Source organism: Taudactylus pleione, unplaced genomic scaffold (genome assembly GCF_031769625.1).
Source record: "Taudactylus pleione unplaced genomic scaffold, aTauple2 ptg000006l, whole genome shotgun sequence".
Taxonomy (NCBI): Eukaryota; Metazoa; Chordata; class Amphibia; order Anura; family Myobatrachidae; genus Taudactylus; species Taudactylus pleione.
In genome coordinates, this window is record NW_028284409.1 from 2,933,035 (window position 1) to 2,952,373 (window position 19,339).

Below are 19,339 nucleotides of genomic sequence, written 5' to 3' on the forward strand. Positions count from 1 at the left end.
CCTGCAAGCTGCTTTCCCTCAGTAGTTGGCAAACTTAAAATGGTCATGAGAAGCATGGAAGATGTGTTCTTATATCAATTATCAATGTATTACAACACTGTAAAATTTTACAGTCTGGTGAATGTTTATTCTAGATTTACCATAAAAGAACAAACTTTAATTACTCAGTTGAATATGCATTAATAGGATCTACATTACGCAGTATTTGGTACCAAACCAAGAAAAAAAAAACACTAGGTAAAGGCGAAACTTTACTTTAGTAACCTACCATAAGAAATTGGTAAACCATTATAGTTTCTAATTTTTACTCTGCTCAAGTGGTGGTGTCCTCAATAGGATGTAGTTATATTGCTGACGGACGGGATGCCGGCCTCCGATATACCAATGCCAGAATCCCGCCGCCCGGGTACATATTTACTGCCTAATGGTGCAGTTAGCTTACCGTGTTTCCCCGATAATAAGACCTACCCTGAAAATAAGCCCTACCCTTACTTTTGAAAAATGGTCCAAAATAAGCCCTACCCCGAAAATAATCCCTAACAAAAAAAAATAGTAAAAAAAAATAATGGTAAGTAAAGAATTGTAAAGCAGGACTGAGGCCATGATGGGGATAAAAGCAGGACTGAGGGCATGATGCTGTCAATGTTAATTAAAATAAGCCCTACCCCGAAAATAAGCCCTATGGAGTTTTTTTGACCCCCCAAAAAAATAAGACCGTGTCTTATTATCGGGGAAACACGGTAGTAGTAAGTTACTAGTAGGTTGTAGATCAGTCAATTGATTTAGATCAGCAGACATTTGTTTTAACCTAGTCATTGATTTTTTTTTTGTTATTTTTTATTACCTGTTTCTTAGCTTTTAATTGGTACTTTAGATCTACAGTGGTTCATCACCCTAAAAATCAACAGATTTGTCTGAACTACATATTACACTTACGCAGATTATTCCAGAAAGTATTTTGGTTGTGAACCAGTAGGCTCTTTAAGTATATTTTCAAACTAATTTTTCATTATTTATCTGTTTGTTTGTTAAACATATGCTGCTTGCATAACTATAACTGCAGACTTGTACTTGGTAGGACCACCTTTTGCTGCAATAACAGCTTTAATCCTGTTGGTGTACGTTTCTACCAAGGTTGCACACTGTTGGGAAGTGATTTGTTCCCATACTACCTTGAAGGTTTTCTCCAGTTTGTTCAGGCTGGTTGGGTGATGCTTGTGGACTGCAGTTTGTAAATATTGCCACAGATTCTCAGTTGATTAAGAGATGGACTTTGACTGACTTGGACATTCTAGAAAATTCATTTTTAATTTTTTTTTGTTCAACCAGTGTTGTTTTGGCCTAGTAGGATCATTGTCCTGCTGAAAGGTGAACTTTCTCCCAAGCTTTAGTTTTCTAGCAGACGGAAGCAGGTTGTCTTGTAATATCTCCCTGTATTTTACACCATCCATTAGTCCTTCAATTGTAATGAAATGTCTAGTCCCTGCTGAAGAAAAGCATCCCCACAACATAATGCCACTCGCATTCTTCACTATTGGGATGCTGCTGGAATGGTGTTTGCAGTATTCGGTTAACATCACCTTAGATATAGGGCCACAAAGCTAATATTTTGTCTCATATGTCCACAAAACCGTACCCTACATTTTAACTGGGTCACCAGGGCCGGATTAAGGGAGGGGCGACAGGGGCGGTCGTCCCTGGGCCCCCACACTACTGCATGCAGCAGCACAGTCAGTGCTGCTGCATCATCTTGGGGCAGGGCGGTAGTGTGGACGGCACATAAGTGCCGTCCGCACTACACAGCACAAACACACAGCCGCCGGCGCCGGCAGCTGTGTGTTTGTTTTAGTAGCCGATGAGAGTCACACAGACTCTCATCGGCTGCTGCGCTGCGGCCCACTGCCGGAGCCTCCGTCTTCCGGCTCCCGCAGTGGCTGATGGGAGAGACGATGACGTCTCTCCCATCATGCAGAACGGGCCGGCCTGGGAGGACGCCGGACGGAAGAGCAGATGCCGGAACGGGGCTTAAGGTAAGTGGATAATTTTTTTTAGTTTTTTTCAGTGTGTGTGTCTGTGGGTGGGGACAACTACTCCTAAGGGCACTGCTGCATTTGGACTACTACTAGGGGCACTGCTGTGTGGGGGGGGAAGTACTACTAGGGGCACTGCTGGGGGGGGGAAGTACTACTAGGGGCACTGCTGTGGTGGGGGGGAGTACTTCTAGGGGCACTGCTGTGTGGGGGGGGAAGTACTACTAGGGGCACTGCTGTGTGGGGGGGAAGTACTACTAGGGGCACTGCTGTGTGGGGGGGGGAAGTACTACTAGGGACACTGCTGTGGGAGGGGGGGAAATACTACTAGGGGCACTGCTGTGTGGGGGGGGAAGTACTACTAGGGGCACTGCTGTGTGGGGGGGGTGTACTACTAGGGGCACTGCTGTGGGGGGGGGAAGGACAACTACTACTAGGGGCACCGCTGTGGGGGGGGGGAAGGATGACTACTACTAGGAGCACTGCTGGGGGGGTGAAGGACTACTACTAGGGACTTCTGGGGATACTACTAGGGGCACTGCTGGGGGGGGATTGAACTATTACTAGGGACACTGCTGGGGGTACTACTAGGGGCACTGCTGGGGATACTACTGGGGGCTATGCACACTGCTGCGACCACTACTGGGGGACACAGCATAGAGGGTGATTACTACTAGGGGTACTCCTGGGGGGACTACTGTTGAGGGGGGACTGCTACTGGGGGCTGGGCTGGGCTCGGCTCTGTGTGGCTTGAAGGGGGCCCCCGCAACTTAGTTGCCCTGGGTCCCCCACAAGCCTTAATCCGGCCCTGTGGGTCACTGATGTTTTATGGCAATTTCCAGACATGTTTTGTTGTGGTTTTTCAGTAATTTCTTTCTACTTCAGGTTCCATAGGGGTCCACAGGGTTGACCTTGGGGTATAGCTGGATCTGGATCCACGGGCACCACGCAGTTAAAGCTTTTGCTGCTCCCAGGATGCACTGGGTCCATCCTCCCCAGCCACAGGCCCATCAGTTTTAGTTGGTGCCCGGCCAGAGTCGGGTCACCCTAGCGCAGGGGAGCTGCTTAGCAGCCCCTAAGCTTATTTTTAGAGTTTCTTATATATTTTTTTTAGGGTCTCTTCACAGCGGCAGCATCAGACTGTCTATTGGACGTCCAAGCTGCTGCTCCTTCACCCTGCTGGCGCCGTGACGCCAGTACAGTTCTGGGGATCGCGGCAGGACCCCAGAGTCTGTACTAGCACGGGCTCTGGGCTTTCCCTCGACTGCTGCCATAGCACCGGGGATCAGGTAAGCCGCGGGTCACTGCTTGTGGTGACCCGCGTGTACCATATGCAGTCGCATGCCTCCGGTCTCTGGGGACAGACCAGAGACGCTAGCAAGTAGCGGCGGGCTCCCCCTCTCCGGAGGCATGCCCCGCGGGACCACTGGACCACCAGGGTGTTATGCGGCACCGGGAGCCAGCAATCCGGGGGTTAATCGCTAGCCAGGAGAGGCAGCCTTCCCTGTTTAGCGGCTCCTCCCCTCACCTCAGTGCGCCTTTCCGCTTAGGTCTAGAGACGCTGAGCTGCTTCCTCCTGCGGCCACTCCTCCTCTGAGGACTCCGGCGGCCATCTTTACTCTGGTGTGCAGCGCAGATCTCGCAGGTAGTGTGCGGTCGGTCCCTCTGTGTACCTCTCCCCGGCTAAAGGTCAGTGTACACAGCGCTATAGCCCTCCCAGACACTGAATCTGGGCGGTTGATTGTAGTGACAAGGTGCAGTGAGTATTGACTTTCTGCATTGTATGTGACTTTTGCTAGTGCTGTCTGGGCTTTATTTCTCCTTACCGTCAGTCTATAACTATCCCTTTCCTTCCCCTACAGCCCCGGCAGGTGTGTGGGAAGGGCTTCTCAAGGATCTTGTATAAATTCATGTATTTGTGAGGTTGGTCACATACTGTGGTGTGCTACATGATGCCATATTTGCGGACTTGTGTGCTGCATACTTGTGGGCGCGCCAGGAGTACTTTCTGAGCTTCCCTATTGTATTGCTATATATATTTGGTTATTCATATATCTTTTTATCGTGTCTGATGAGGAAGTTGAGCGCTCTACGGATCCCACTCTGCTCTCCTGAAGGCGCTGCACAGCAGGGGGGAATATGGAGGATTTATCACAGGATGGCCTTGTGTGTAAGGTGCAGTCAGATACCTGGTCCCTCTAACCCTCAAACTTCGGGACAGGATCCCCCTTAGGCGGTGTTTTCTCAGGTGCTGGCTTCCATCGCGGACATTCTGGCGGTCCCGACTGCTCTCCCCTCATAGGGGGTTACCCAAACCAGCCATCCCCCCTTCTCCGGGTGTAATTATTGCAGTCTACCCCTGGGCCTCAGACTTGTTCATCCATATGCGGGGTTCCCAATGTATCTTCAGTCTCCTCAAATGACGCAGCAGTCCCCTTCCAGGGTCTCCCGCAAATGGGACAACCACCTTGGGTGGATGTGTTCTCCAAAACAGTCCAAAGTTTGGCAGCCTCGTCTTTCGCCTTTCAAACCATGTTGCATAGTGACAAGGCGTCAAAAAACACGGTTATGTCATCCCAGTCTGCGCAGCTATCAGACTCAGAGGCGTCCTCGGATGAGGGAGAATTGCATGAGAACTCTGATTCGGATTCCCCTGCCCCAGAAGTAGAGCCAAAATCTTCCATTAATGTGCGGGCGGTGCGGTCCATTCTAGATATAGAGGATGATGCCCCGGCCCCTAAGTCCAAGTACCAAATTTTAAACAGGAAAAAGTGACTTCGGCTGTTTTCCTCTCTGACCAGCTGCCTGATCATATGGCGGAGGCCTGGCAGTTGCCTAGTAAGAGGTTCCAGCCGCAAAAACGGTTAGCATCCAGTTACTCGTTTCCTGCCAGTCATTGCAAAAAGTGGGAAACCCCACCTGCGGTGGATTCTCACGTTACTCGCTTGATTAAAATTGCCACCTTGCCTATGCCGTCCATTTCATCCCTAAAGGATCCCACGGATAGAAAAGTGGAGACTTGTTTAAAATCCATTTACTTGCTCTCTGGGGCGGTGGCCCATCCATCCATGGCCATCTCTTGGGTGGCTAAAGCCATTGAGAGCTATACCAATGTACTGGACGATACTTTTCCTGAGGATGCTCCGGAGGTTCAGAGAGCGTTAGTTGGACAGATGAGGGATGCCACTTCCTATAATGGGGAAATGTCTTTGGATGCCAGTCTTCTGACTTCCAGGGTTTCGGCAGCAGCAGTGTCTGCTCCGCTGGTCTTTGTGGCTTCGTTCTTGGAGAGTAGATGCGGATTCCAAGAAGGGCCTGGAGGCCTTATCCTTTAATTCGGGAGATTTTGTTCGGTCCTGACCTGGACAAAATTGTTGATACCTTGGCAAAATCTAAGTCGGCATTTCTGCCGTCAGCAGCTGTGCCTTCTAAGGCTAGGACCTCAGCCTTTTAGTCCTTTCTGACTCAGAGTAAGTCCAAGGGTCAGTCCTTCCCCAGGCAGTCGTCAAACAAGGCTGCCCCTAAACCAAAGAAGCAGGCCTGGAGCACTAGACATCCTGCTTCCAAGCCAAACAATAAGCCTTCAGCCTGATGGGATGGGCCTCTCTCTGGGGGATCCCAGAGTGATCATCTTCAATTCAACCCAGTGTTGGTGCAATACTCCCACGTATGCTTGGGTACGAGAAGTGGTCTCTCAGGTACGCCCTGTCCTTCCGTCACAGACCTCCCCAACAGTTCTTCTGCGCGAGTCTTTCTCAGGACACAAGACCAAGGCCTTGCAGATGAGGAAGCCATAGAGTCCTTGCTGAAAGCAAGGGTTGTTGTTCCCGTTCCGCTTTCTCAACACGGGACGGGTTACTACTCCTCTTTCTTTCTGTTCCGAAACCCAATGGGTCTCATCAGCCTATTCTCAACCTGAAATCATTGAACAAGTTCCTCAGAGTGCCCACTTTCAGGATGGAAACTTTGCATTCCATCATCCTGGCTATGGAACTGGGGGATTATATGGTCTCCCTGGACATCCAGGAAGCCTACCTCCATGTTCCTATAGCCCCTTCACACCAGTGGTATCTGAGGTTTGCTATACGCCAACTTCACTTTCAGTTTCAGGCTCTGCCCTTTGGTCTTTTCACAGCTCCAAGGGTGTTCCCCAAAGTTATGGCTGCCCATCTGCCATATCTAGACGACCTCCTTTTACTGGCAGGCTCACCGGAGATACTTCTGCAACATCTGCACCTAACGATCACTTGTCTGCAAGCGCACGGGTGGCTGATAACATGGAAGAAGTCCTCCCTCATTCCGTCACAGAGGATCGTTCATTTGGGAGCCCTTCTAGATTCTCATCAGCAAAGGATCTTTCTGACTTCGGAAAAGGTTTCCTCTCTACAACTTTGAGTGAGCAGTTGTCTAAAGAGTTCCCAGGTGTTGTTTCACGCGGCAATGAGAGTTCTGGAGTCCATGGTCTCAACATTCGACATGGTGGAGTATGCCCAGTTTCATTCAAGGCCCCTGCAGGGGCTGATTCTATCCAAATGGAAAGGGTTACCACACCGGATCAGGACTCAGATGCTGGTGTTGTCTCCGGAGGTGCGCCTGTCACTGGCTTGGTGGCTTCAGACATTTCATCTCACCAAAGGCCGCCCCTTTTGGATCCCGGACTGGGTTCTGCTCAAGACAGATGCCAGTCTCTGGGGTTGAGGGGCAGTGTCGGGTCCACTTTCACGTCAGGGCCATTGGATGGCGGAAGAAGCAGTTCTTCCCATCAATATTCTGGAACATCGGGCCATGTACAGGGCATTCCAGTTGTCCGGTCATGCTCTTCAAGGAAAGGAAGTGCAAGTTCAGTCCAACAAGGCCACCACAGTGGCGTACATCAACAGTCAGTGGGGGACTCTCAGTCGAGTAGCAGTGTCGGTAGTGTCGCGCATCCTGTCCAGCCATCTCGGCAGTCTTCATTCCAGGAGTCCTCAATTGGGAGGCGGACTTCCTCAGTCATCACGACGTGCATCCTGGGGAATGGTCCCTTCACCCAGAGGTATTTCAAGTACTCGTGGACAGGTGGGGACTGCCGGAGGTGGACCTCATGGCCTCCCGTCACAATCACAAACTGCTTGTGTACAGGACAAGAGACGCCGGCGCAAGCCTGGTGGACGTGCTGTCAGTGAAATGGACATTTCAGCTGGCGTAACTATTCCCTCTGATTGTCGCTGTTGTCTCGGGTCCTTCGGAAATTCAAACAGGACGGCGGCACACTTCTGCTGGTGGCTCCGGCTTGGCCCAGGCGTTCCTGGCACTTCGATCTTCGGGGCCTATCCATCAATGTTCCGTTTCTACTGCCTCAATGTTGGGACCTGTTGTCTCAGGGGCCCTGCCTTTACCCGGATCTGGGTCGTCTGTCTTTGATGGCATGGCTCTTGAGACATACATCTTAAAGTCCCTGGGTTTTTCCAGCTCAGTCATCAGCACAATGCTACAGGCGCGCAAGCCTGCTTCTGCCAGGATTTACCACAAAGTGTGGCATACTTATTTTCAATGGTGTGAGTCCAGAAACTACGATCCTTAAGTGTTTCGTGTTTCTAGGATTTTGGCGTTCCTTCAGTCTGGATTGGACCTAGGTTTACGCCTTGCTTCTTTGAAAGTTCATGTGTCTGCACCTTCTGTGTGGTTCCAGCGTAAGATCGCTACTCTGCCTGATGTCCGCACCTTTTTCCAGGGTGTTCTCAGGATTCAGCCTCCCTTTGTTCCACCAGTGGCTCCTTGGGTTTTGGCAGATGCTTCGGGCCTTGTAGGGTCCTCCATTTGAGCCTCTTGAGTCGGTGGAACTCAAGTGGATTACAGTTAAGACTGTTTTTCTCCTGGCGATCGCTTCGGCCAGAAGAATGTCAGAATTGGGCACGCTTTCTTGCCGTTCTCCTTTTCTGATTTTTCACCAGGACAGGACAGTGCTTGGCACCCGTCCGGGTTTTCTTCCTAAGGTGGGCGAAGTTCCACATTAATCAGGAAATAGTTGTGCCGGCATTTCAGTCACCTGATCTCTCGGCTGGTGAGGCTTCCTTAGATGTTGTGCGTGCTCTCAAAGTTTATGTGGACTGGACTAGTTCCATTCGGAAACCTGATACTTTGTTCGTCCTCTTTGGTTTTCACAAGAGGGGTTGGCCTGCCAACTAACAAACTTTGGTCCGTTGGCTTCGTTTGGTTATTTGTGAGGCTTATTCACAGGAGGGTTTACCTGTTCCGGCCTCTGTTAAGGCTCGTTCCACTCGGTCTGTGGGTCCCTCGTGGGCTGCTGGCCGTGGCGCCTCAGCTGTTCAGCTGTGTAAGGCGGCCACCTGGTCTTCCATACAGACTTTTCTAAGGTTCTATGCATTTGACACCTTCACCTCTCAGGATGCATCCTTCAGGCGCCGGATTCTCCTTTCAGCACAGGAGCGTCCCCGCCCTTAGTTGTATTGCTTTGGGACATCCCCAAGGTCAACTCTGTGGACTCCCTATGGAACCTGAAGTAGAAAACAAGAGATATGGTAAGAACTTACCTTTTGTTATCTGTTTCTAAGAGATCCATAGGGTCCACAGGGCGCTCGCCCTGACACATCTGGCTTCATATGGGCTATGTGGCTGGTCACCGGTTCTCCCTTTCTGTGAGTATGGTTCTTGTTTGTTTCAGTCTTCCTTCTCTCCGTTTCTTTTTTCTCCTCCGGCCTTGGCTACTTACCAACTGATGGGCCTGTGGCTGGGGCGGTGTATAGAGGAGGATGGACCCAGTGCATCCTGGGAGCAGCAATAGCTTTAACTGTGTGGTGCCCGTGGATCCAGATCCAGCTATACCCCAAGGTCAACCCTGTGGACCCTATGGACCTCGTAGAAACAGAGATAACAAAGGTACATTTTTACCATATCTCTTGTTTTCTAGCCACCTTCCTATAAAGGCCACTTTTATGCAGAACTCTTAATATGGTTTACTAATGCTCCTTCACTCCGGTCTTTGCCACTGAAATCTGTAGCTGCTTCAAAGTGATATTTGATCTCTATGTTCACAAGTTTCTTTCTTGCTCTAACACTGCCTATTGAGGGATGGTCTTGTCTAGGAGATGCCTGGATGGGTATGACGCATCTTCCATTTCCCCACAATTGATCCAACAGTGCTCAATGGGATATCTGAATGCTTGCATATTATTTTGTAGCTACTTCCTAGCTTAAGCATGTTGGCATGCAGTCACCTTGTTCACAGCCACATACCCAGTTAAAATGTGAACACCACAATGTCGATAGTTGTTATGTTGACATTTGCAGAATGTCAGCATGTGCACAATGTCGACATATGAAATGGCGGCATGTGAAAGACATGGCTGGTGCAGGTAAGTGAAGCCGCTGCACCACCGTTACTGTTTTGCGGTCATTCTAATCATATCGACATTTCATCAGTGTTCACATTACAACCATGTCTAAATTTTCAATACATTATGAATGTTGAGAAAAATACACGTCTATAACGTTATCTTATGTTCAGGGGCATTGAGAGCAGGGCACGGGGAAGAGGGCGTGACCCAATCAAGGGAGGTGTGGCCTCGCCCCCTTAGGATAAAAAACAAACAAACATTTTTGTAGTGCGTGCTTGGGGGGGGGGGCATTGTGAGCCCCTCAGCCCGGCGCAAAGCCAGGGGGGCTATGCGATCAGTGTCATCACTCCTCCCTCCCCCCCGCAGGCATAGGAGTCTCCCACTGCAGCCCAGCACACAGCAGCATGTTCTGTGCTGCTGTGTGGTAAGAGGGAGGGGGGTGGCGCGGGCCCGGGCCCCTGCAGCAAGCCCAGACTTGGGTAATGCTAATTGAATACCAGTGGTTAGGGTAATATCTTCAACCTGTGCATACTTGAAGTTACCACAACACAGGGGTTGAATACTGATTCAATCAGCATTTTTTTAATTATGGGTTTAAAAAATTACTTTAAGAGCCTACTGGCACGCAATAAAAATACTCTCTGGAACAATCTGTGTAATTTCTAAAACGGACAAATCTGTAGAATGTTTTGGGGGTTTAATACATTTGCAAGTCACTGTATGTGCATTTTACTGGTGTTTTTTTTAATAATATTTTATGCTTATATCAAAAATATACTGTATATGTGAAAGTTGAAATCTACTATAATTTTCCTATGTCCAAAGTGTCCATGTTCTTCCTGTGTTGATAGATGAAAACCACACTGCAACAGCAGAGTCCAGCCGTCTATTGGATGTCCCTCGTTATTTGTGCGAGGGAACTGAATCTCCATATCAGACAGGACAGCTTCACCCAGCCATCAGGGTAGCTGATCTACTCCAACATATTAATCTTATGAAGACTTCTGACAGCTATGGATTCAAGGAAGAGTATGAGGTAAGTCCAGCAACAGACAACTACCATCAGCACTCAAAGAATAGAGAGTCTAAACTGCTACTTTATAATCAGCACCCACAGATGTTGTATTATCACCCTAGGGGGCCTATGCACCATGACATGATTATCACTAGTGATAATTATGTTTTAAACTTGCTGCAAGTTTAAAAAATCTTTTGGAGGCATTCATCATGCCTCACTAACAAAAGTATCACTCCTGAAAAGCTGCTCTATTTGTGCAGTCAGCTTTGTGGGGAAAAGTGAGACATTTCCCCTGCAGCTGAGGTGTCCACAAGGATTTCCTCACTGCTGCATGTCTCTCACCTCTCTATTCCCCATTGTCTTTCACCATCTAAGTCCCCCCGTGCCCTTTGGTGGCCGATCTGGCCCCCCTCTCCACCGAGCAGGTGTCCAATCTGCCACCCCCCCGGTGTCCGATCTTAATAGATCCCTCTGCTGTGGCTGGCGTGTTAACAGCAGCATGTGAAGACTATCGGAGACTGAACGCCAGCTCAATTACACAATCAAGTTCCAAAAAAAAATGCTTTTTTGGAACTTGATGAATGGTGCCGACACTTATTTTTTTACTAGTGTTGATGAATAGGCCCCTATGACTTAATACTGAATTGTTTTATCAGACTTAATGTAATTCTTTAATGCATTGTGGCTCATTGTGGATTTTATGTATATTTTTTATGTTGCAGAGTTTCTTTGAGGGTCAGTCTGCATCATGGGACGTTGCTAAGAAAGATCAAAACCGGACGAAGAACAGATATGGAAATATCATAGCTTGTAAGTCTTAGTTGTATTATCCTTCACAACCTGGAATCTAGACTTAACAGAACATCTGTTAGACTTCGTTTAATAAAGTGTTATTTACTGCGAATGCAATTTGTTAAAATCATGTTTCTTAAAGATCTTGCCATAAGTATGGGGCAATTTTTTTACTTGTGTTAAAAGAAAAGTGTTGAGTGTTATGCATGCAGCATACTTTCCGGCTGCCCACGCAGAATGAAGGTTTGGGGGGAGTGGCGCGGCTAAGTGGGTAGTGCGAGGGTATAATAGTGCGATTGTGTCATCGGTGCTCCTCCCATGCTATACAATGCCTGCGATTTCTCCATAGTACATCTGGGGGATCCTTAATATTTGTGGGTACCTGGCTGTTTTTGGGGAATATCCCACAAAATATTCAATGATAAATAGGTCCTTATGTGTTGAAAACATTTCAGTTAGGTTTCAATAAGTTTGGCTATTTTTTATTTTATTTTTATTGAAATAAACCTGAATAAATGTCCTTTATTATTCCTGAGCCACAAGAATGAACTAATGAATGAAATATGCTTTTTAAAAAGGTTTACTACAGTACATGTTTCCAAATATGCTGATGTAGTGCAGCAAATTTCTGTATCTCAGCTTGTTTGGTGACCAGTCCAGTGATTATTGCATTGCTGATCAGTTTTGGGAAAATGTTTGCAGCATATTTACATTAGTGTTTAAAATTGTAGTAGGATATAATATTTGCTCAAACATTCTAGGTTCCTCTTTGATCAGCCTCTCTTGTTCTTAGTTGTGATATTGCTTTGTAGTTTAAGCCATTGATGGGCAACAGGAGGACCTAGTGCTGCATGTGACCATCCAAGCCTTGTGGCTCCCAGCTTCTTCCTGCTATATTGTCTCCTTTGTTTGTTCTAGCTTGTAACACTTTTATAAAATGCCTGATATGTTATAACAGATGAGTTCCTCCTTCCTAAATATATTGTTTTAACTTATCACATAGATTATGGAGCATGTGCAGAGTTAGCAGCAAATAAGCAACACATTTGGAACTTGGTAAAACCATGTTGTACTGCAGGTGGGGCAATTTGAAAAAAATGTGCAGAGAGTTTTATAGTTTAGAGTAATTCTAAATTTCATTGTAAAAACAGTATTCCTTACATACAAAAGCAGACAGTGGTTTCCGTGCATGCAAGAAGTAAATACATTTGTACCCCCTGCATTGAAGCATGGTTTATTCTATTAGCAAATTGCTCTTTTGTTGCTCTCACCCCTAACACTACGTATGCCCCCCACCCAAACACTACATATGCCCCAACGTGTGGCCCTATTGAAGGTTAGAGGCCCCTGAACTGTATTAGGTTGCTGATCACTGATTTAATAACCTATAGTTTTGCAGATTTTTGTTATTCTCCTCACTATTTGCATAATGTAAGGCTGCTCTTAGGCTTCAATCTGTTGGAAAATAAAGAGGATTGACTGCTTAGTCCAAATGCACTTAAAGTAAAACAACTAGTAGTGTGTATATATTGTTACTAGTTAGTAACTTCTCTTACAATGGGGCAGTTTCATTTAGCTGCTGGCAGAGTCGCATAGTGTGTTGTCTTGGGTAAAGTGCCAGAGCTAGTCAATTTGATAGTGGCTGTTAATAGTGTCTCCTCATTGTTAGTGCCATACTGTACACTGAGTTGCAACTAGCAAACTATCGTGCAGGGCAATAGTTATTTCTACAGAGTCACATGTTGAACAAACAACCACTTAGGTTCACCTAATTGGTGTAAAAGGCCATAAAGGTAAATAGAGCAATTGCTTTAAAGCTGCAATACAATTTAGGAGAAGTTGGTAATGCTGCTGGCCACTTTCTTTACCCAAGCCCTGGTAGCTCCTCTGTTACTTTTACAGTGAAGTTAATTATGAAGTGAATTGCGGTTGGCAGTACAGCTTTAAACAGAGGATATTTGTTATTTGCATGTTATATTTTCATTATTATTTTTTAACAAGTGTTCACTTTTGCTGTTTTATTGTTAATCTAAGACTCAATGCATGTGTGAAATGCGGTGCTTATTGCTAGACTGCATGTTGTTCCCTTGTGATGGATGTCTTTACAGAGGTTCTGCCTGTTCTGGCGCACTGAGCTATATTGCTCAAAATGTGCTGTACTATGGCAGCGCAGTGTAGTACATAAAACTCATATTCTAAGCTTAGCACCACATAGTGGCTATGAGGTAAGCATGAGTGAACTTAATGCTAAACTGTGGCATTCTCTTAATCAAGTGGGAAGAGGCACAAATACTTCTTACATTAGATTATAAATGATAATTTAGCTGGAACTAAGCTTTGCGAGTTAATAAACCGAGAGATCACCAAGTATAGCCTAGCTGGTTAAGACTCTCTTAGATGAACCATAAACTTGCACACTCTGTAATTCCAAATTGATTACCAAGGTGTAAAAGAGGAACAAACGCCCATAATACTTATTAAACATTACTGTCTATTAACTGAGAAATATAGTGTTTACAAATTATTGTGTTTTTTATGTTTGTCTAAATGCATTAAGCTCATTTTTCATTAATTCATAACGGTGGAGAAAATGTCTTGATATTAAACTCACCTACAGTATGTATGGAGATAACCTGCTGTCTCATGATGTAGATACAGTATATACTAAGATTGTTTTAAACACACTTACTGATCTGAATCAGGATTTGGATGACCTCTGTCTAATAAGGGGAAAAAGGTGGCATTAGTATAATTTCCCTATATCTGAATCATTCACTTGAACAGACCTTGGAGTCAGCTTAGTAATGTTGTCCTGACTACTAATTCACTCTAGAAACCATTATCAGCTACAGAGAAGCTATTGAGTCTGAATGTTATTTTCAGATTCCACATATCTCTAGTAATTTGAGGATATTAATTAAAAACAAAATTGGGTTTTTTACCTTGAAGTTTAATTTTGTAACATTGGCTCCACAACAGAATTTAAAAAGCTTAAATCCATATTTTCATGATTTTGTAGTTTTATACACTCTATATAAATGATTGCACAATTAAAATGTTATTGTGCACTTTTCACTACAGAGTGTCCTTGTTGTCTGTCCAGTTTTCCCTTGTGGTAGGCTTCATCTCATGCAGTTTTTGATGGATACTTTTTAAACAATGTGGTCAGCGCTTTTCAAAGTGACAACATATTTTTCCTCAATGATGCATATAGTGTAATACAACTTTTAGTAAACAGTTTGGCAGTCCATGACCACAATCATATGCCGTCCAGAGCCATAACTAGACTTTTTGATGCCCTGGGCTAAAAAGAGCATTGGCGCCCTTCCCCCCCTGTTTTTCAAATAGGGACATGGATGCAAATCCAAAATATACACAATTTCTGATGGCAGCCTCAAGCGCTGCCATCAGAAATTGTGGTGCAGATAGCTCCATGTGTAAGGTGTCTGACTGCCATGTGAGAGGTGATGGGTTTGAGTATGACAGTATTTTCAAATGTATGTTTAAATAAAAGAGGTTGTGACTGAAGGTGCTTGGGGAGGTGGCCAGATGGAGTGGGATTCAGACAGACCAGAGATAGGGGAGGCCAGGGATAAAAGAAGAGGAAGCTACAAGTGAGAATGATTATAAACACAAAATTGACATGCTCAAACAGCGCCCCCTGCCCTGTGGTGCCCTGTGCCATGGCACATGTCGAGCCACCCTAGTTACGGACCTGCCGTTGTCGCAGTGTTTAAAAGGTTTACATCATTGGTAGTAATTTGCTTTGAAATCTATAGAACATTGTAATGCCATGTTGCCAGCTATTTCAGAAAATGTGCCTGTGAACGTAAACATAATTTTGTTCTCTCACAAGATGATCACTCGCGGGTTATCCTGCAGCCAGTGGAAGATGACCCCTCCTCAGACTACATAAACGCAAATTACATTGATGTAAGTGAGCTGCTCAGTCTGTCTTCTTTCCTTGCATGCCTTGACCTCTCCGCTTTTTGTATGCAAGTGTTTTTTTTCGCATGTCATGCTTAAGCAGTTGATTGCAAGTATTTAAAAGAAGAGAACTGTACACTTTCCTTGTTCTAAGTCTTAGTACTCACTGACATTGACATTGTTGTGCTTTCTTTCACACCTGACTTTGGTTTGGGCTGTAGATTTGGCTGTACAGGGATGTAAGTACCACTATATGTGAATAACAGAACCCTACAATAAACTTTTAACATAGATATTGTTCCCAATTACTTTCTAATTCCTATTAATGCTTATTACCTGACATTTGTGCATGCTTCACCTGATTATATTTGTATAATTTGTGTTACTTTTTCATTTCATTCTGTTGTGTTTTTTTGTTTTGTTTTTTTAATACTATATAGCAGATATATTGTAACATATCCCAATAGTAAACATTCCATGCTCATTTTTATTTCTAATATTTTCAGTGTTTGGCTGCTCCATACTTTTAGTTTTTTTTTTTTACTTTTGTTAAGTAATATACTGTTTTTGTAAAATGTTTTGACTCTGTAATTGCATTATTTTTGTAGGTTTAGATTTTGTATAATTTGCTTTTCTGTCTCTAGTTACATTTTCCAGTTAGGTTACTTTATGTGCTCAGTCCTTTCTCCCTTAACACGTCTGTCTCTATGGCAGCAATTTCAAAGGTAGACAAATAGAAAATGAATCTAGGAGATTAGAAATATAGCAGGTGTCATCTCTACTGAAACCCAAAAATGTCTCATTTATGGAGGCTGTGTTAAAAATAAAATCAAATCATGAACATTTCTTTCCCACTGTTTTAAATGAGCCTCCTGCATTTCAGGGGGTAGTGCTTAATCTCTTCATTTCAGATGTAACAGTCTTATTTTCTACATTTGGACTGTTACGCAACTTGCCTCCATACAGTGCAGATTATGAGCAAAAATTCTAAAAGGATTTTATTGCATAAATGGCATATATGATTTTAATTATCTGGCCCTGAACTAATTTGAGCTGCTTAACAAAGCTGACATGTCTAAAAGCAGGAGGAGATATGCACTAGGAAATTTAAATTCTGGCAGTCATCGAATAATTAAGTTCGTCATAAGACAGCCACACCTTTTGCAAACAGTCATATTATAGATTTTTTATTTTTAAAACCTTAGTGTACATAGCCCTGTATAGCTGTTTTTGGGCAGAATAAGGCATGGACACACGTTGATCTAGAACAGTGTTTCCCAAACCCGAACCTCATGGCCAACTTACAGTCCAGAGATTAGGGATATCCGTTCTTCAGCACAGGTTGGTAAATCAAACCGGTGTTCATGGATGGCTATCGTTAGTACCTGGACTGTGAGTGGGCCATGGGGACCAGGTTTATAAAAGACTAATCTATAATCTCAGGTAACTTTGTGGATTTCCCAGACTTTTTGCTTATGTAAATACAGAATAACTGACAATCCTAGTTTGTGATTGGGAATGCTGGTAAAGGTGATTGACAGCTGCAATCCTGTATGTGCCTGCATTCATTTCCTGAGTGACCTATATAGCCTCCATTTCATCCGGATGTACAATTAGACAACTATTGAACACCCAGAGCAGTCCAATATGGCCACAGATCTTGGTTTTTTTACCACCCAGGTTCAACAATTGGATCTGACTCTTTCTAAACTGCTTTATTCTATATTTATTCGTATTATCCAGTGATGTCATACTGGTTTTCGTTATTTATCCAGCATGAACTAGTATGCTTGTGTAATTTAGGAAGATATATCCGTTTCCTTTTAAAAATATGTGCATTGTGACAACATAGTTTTTTGGGGGATTATTTTGTGAATATTCTTTTACAATTCTATATGATATACAAATAAGGTAGTCATTAATAGGATAGCTCACACAATTTAAGGCTGGGCCTTTAAGAGGTGTTAAAATATTAGTTTATATTTCTTAGCAAGCACACTACATTAAAATAATACAGTGCATCCGGAAAGTATTCACAGCGCTTCACTTTTTCCACCTTTTGTTATGTTACAGCCTTATTCCAAAATGGAATAAATTTATTTTTGTTTTCAAAATTCTACACACAATACCCCATAATGACGACGTGTAAAAAGTTTTTTGAGATTTTTGCAAATTTAATTAAAAAAAAAAAAAAAAACTTAAGAAATCACATGTACATAAGTATTCACAGCCTTTGCTCAATACTTTGTTGATGCACCTTTGGCAGCAATTACAGCCTCAAGTCTATTTGAGTATGAAGCCACAAGCTTGACACACCTATCTTTGCGCAATTTTGCCCATTCCTCTTTTTAGCACCTCTCAAGCTCCATCAGGTTGGATGGGAAGCGTCTGTGCACAGCCATTTTCAGATCTCTCCAGAGATGTTCAATCGGATTCAAGTCTGGTCTCTGGCTGGGCTACTCAAGGACATTCACAGAGTTGTCCTGAAGCCACTCCTTTGATATCTTGGCTGTGTGCTTAGGGTCGTTGTCCTGCTGAAAGATGAGCCATCGCCCCAGTCTGAGATCAAGAGCACTCTGGAGCAGGTTTTCATCTAGGATGTCTCTGTACATTGCTGCATTCATCTTTTCCTCTATCCTAACTAGTCTCCCAGTGAGGAGCGGTGCCTGGTTTCCTCCAAACATAAAGCCTGGCATTGACGTCAGAGTTCAATCTTTGTCTCATCAGACCAGAGAATTTTGTTTCTCATTGTCTGAGTCTCCTTCAGGTGCATTTTGGCAAACTCCAGGCGGACTGCCATGTGCTTTTTACTAAGGGGTGGCTTCCTTCTGGCCACTCAACATACAGGTCTGATTGGTGGATTACTGCAGAGATGGTTGTCCTTCTGGAAGGTTCTCCTCTCTCCACAGAGGAATGCTGTAGCTCTGACAGAGTGACAATTGGGTTCTTGGTCACCTCCCTGACTAGGGCCCTTCTCCCACGATCGCTCAGCTTAGATGGCCGGCCAGCTCTAGGAAGAGTCCTGGTGGTTCCGAACTTCTTCTATTTACGGATGATGGAGGCCACTGTGCTCATTGGGACCTTCAAAGCAGCAGATATTTTTCTGTTCCCTTCCCCAGATTTGTGCCTCGAGACAATCCTGTCTCGGAGGTCTACAGACAATTCCTTGGACTTCATGCTTGGTTTGTGCTCTGACATGCACTGTCAAGTGTGGGACCTTATATAGACAGGTGTATGTCTTTCAAAATCATGTCCAAACAACTGAATTTACCACAGTTAGACTCCAATTAAGCTGTAGGAACATCTCAAGGATGATCAGTGGAAACATGGTGCACCTGAGCTCAATTTAGAGCTTCATGGCAAAGGCTGTGAATACTTATGTACATGTGATTTCTTAGGGGTTTTTTTTCATTAAATTTGCAAAAATCTCAAAAAAAACTTTTTAAACGTTGTCATTATGGGGTATTGTGTGTAGAATTTTGAGAACAAAAATTAATTTATTACATTTTGGAACAAGGCTGTAACATAAAATGTGAAAAAGTGAAACTCTGAATACTTTCTGAATGCACTGTATATCTTAAGTATTTATGTTAATTAAAACAGATTCATTTTGCATACTGTACCTCTGAATAAAGCACACTAAACAACAGTAATTACAATCAATACAGTACATTCATTTGCAAAGCAGAAAGTGCTGCAAACATGTGCTTCAGTAAAATGGCTGTGCATAGAGCCTTATAAGCTTATATGGGGACAACAGTATTCAAAAGGTTTTGCAGTTTTTTTTTTATTTATTGAGCTTAATATAGACTAATAAAAGGTTTTATGTAATTAAACCATTTATTTATTTTACACTTGTTTAATTGTCTACTAAACATACTTGTAAACAAGTAGTCTGAAAAACAAATGAATGTGATAGGCAGTCCACAATTTAATAGCAATAATTTGTTTTGTTTAATGTGTCCGTTTATGCTTGATATCTAACAGACCGCCCCAAATGTATCCATTCTTACAGCACCCATAACTCATTTGCAGTGCTCAGATTCATACAGTAGCTTGCTGTTACCAAATTCATTAAAGACGCACATTTACTGCCAGGTATTTGAATTGTTGCAGCTGTGTATGATTTTTACATGATTGCCAATCCCTACAGCCGCTTTATCCTGTCTGCAGGCAACTCGTTCTTTTTCTTCATATGAATAGAGCTGGGTTTTGCTGAGAGCCTCTTATTTAGC

At 44.2% G+C, this 19,339-nt stretch overlaps 1 protein-coding gene across 7 annotated transcripts in view; it reads left to right on the forward strand.

Annotated features, from left to right (window-relative positions):
- Positions 1-19,339, forward strand: part of PTPRK (protein tyrosine phosphatase receptor type K) — a 437,401-nt gene that overhangs the window by 385,828 nt on the left and 32,234 nt on the right. For 4 of the 7 annotated variants that reach the window (XM_088452079.1, XM_088452101.1, XM_088452086.1 and 1 more), the window contains 4 exons: positions 10,219-10,403; positions 11,108-11,195; positions 15,034-15,110; positions 15,326-15,343. In XM_088452079.1, coding sequence (XP_088308205.1) covers positions 10,219-10,403; positions 11,108-11,195; positions 15,034-15,110; positions 15,326-15,343 — 368 coding nt within the window. The remainder of the gene's footprint in view (positions 1-10,218; positions 10,404-11,107; positions 11,196-15,033; positions 15,111-15,325; positions 15,344-19,339) is intronic. The other 3 variants (XM_088452092.1, XM_088452097.1, XM_088452103.1) reach the window with 1 other exon arrangement.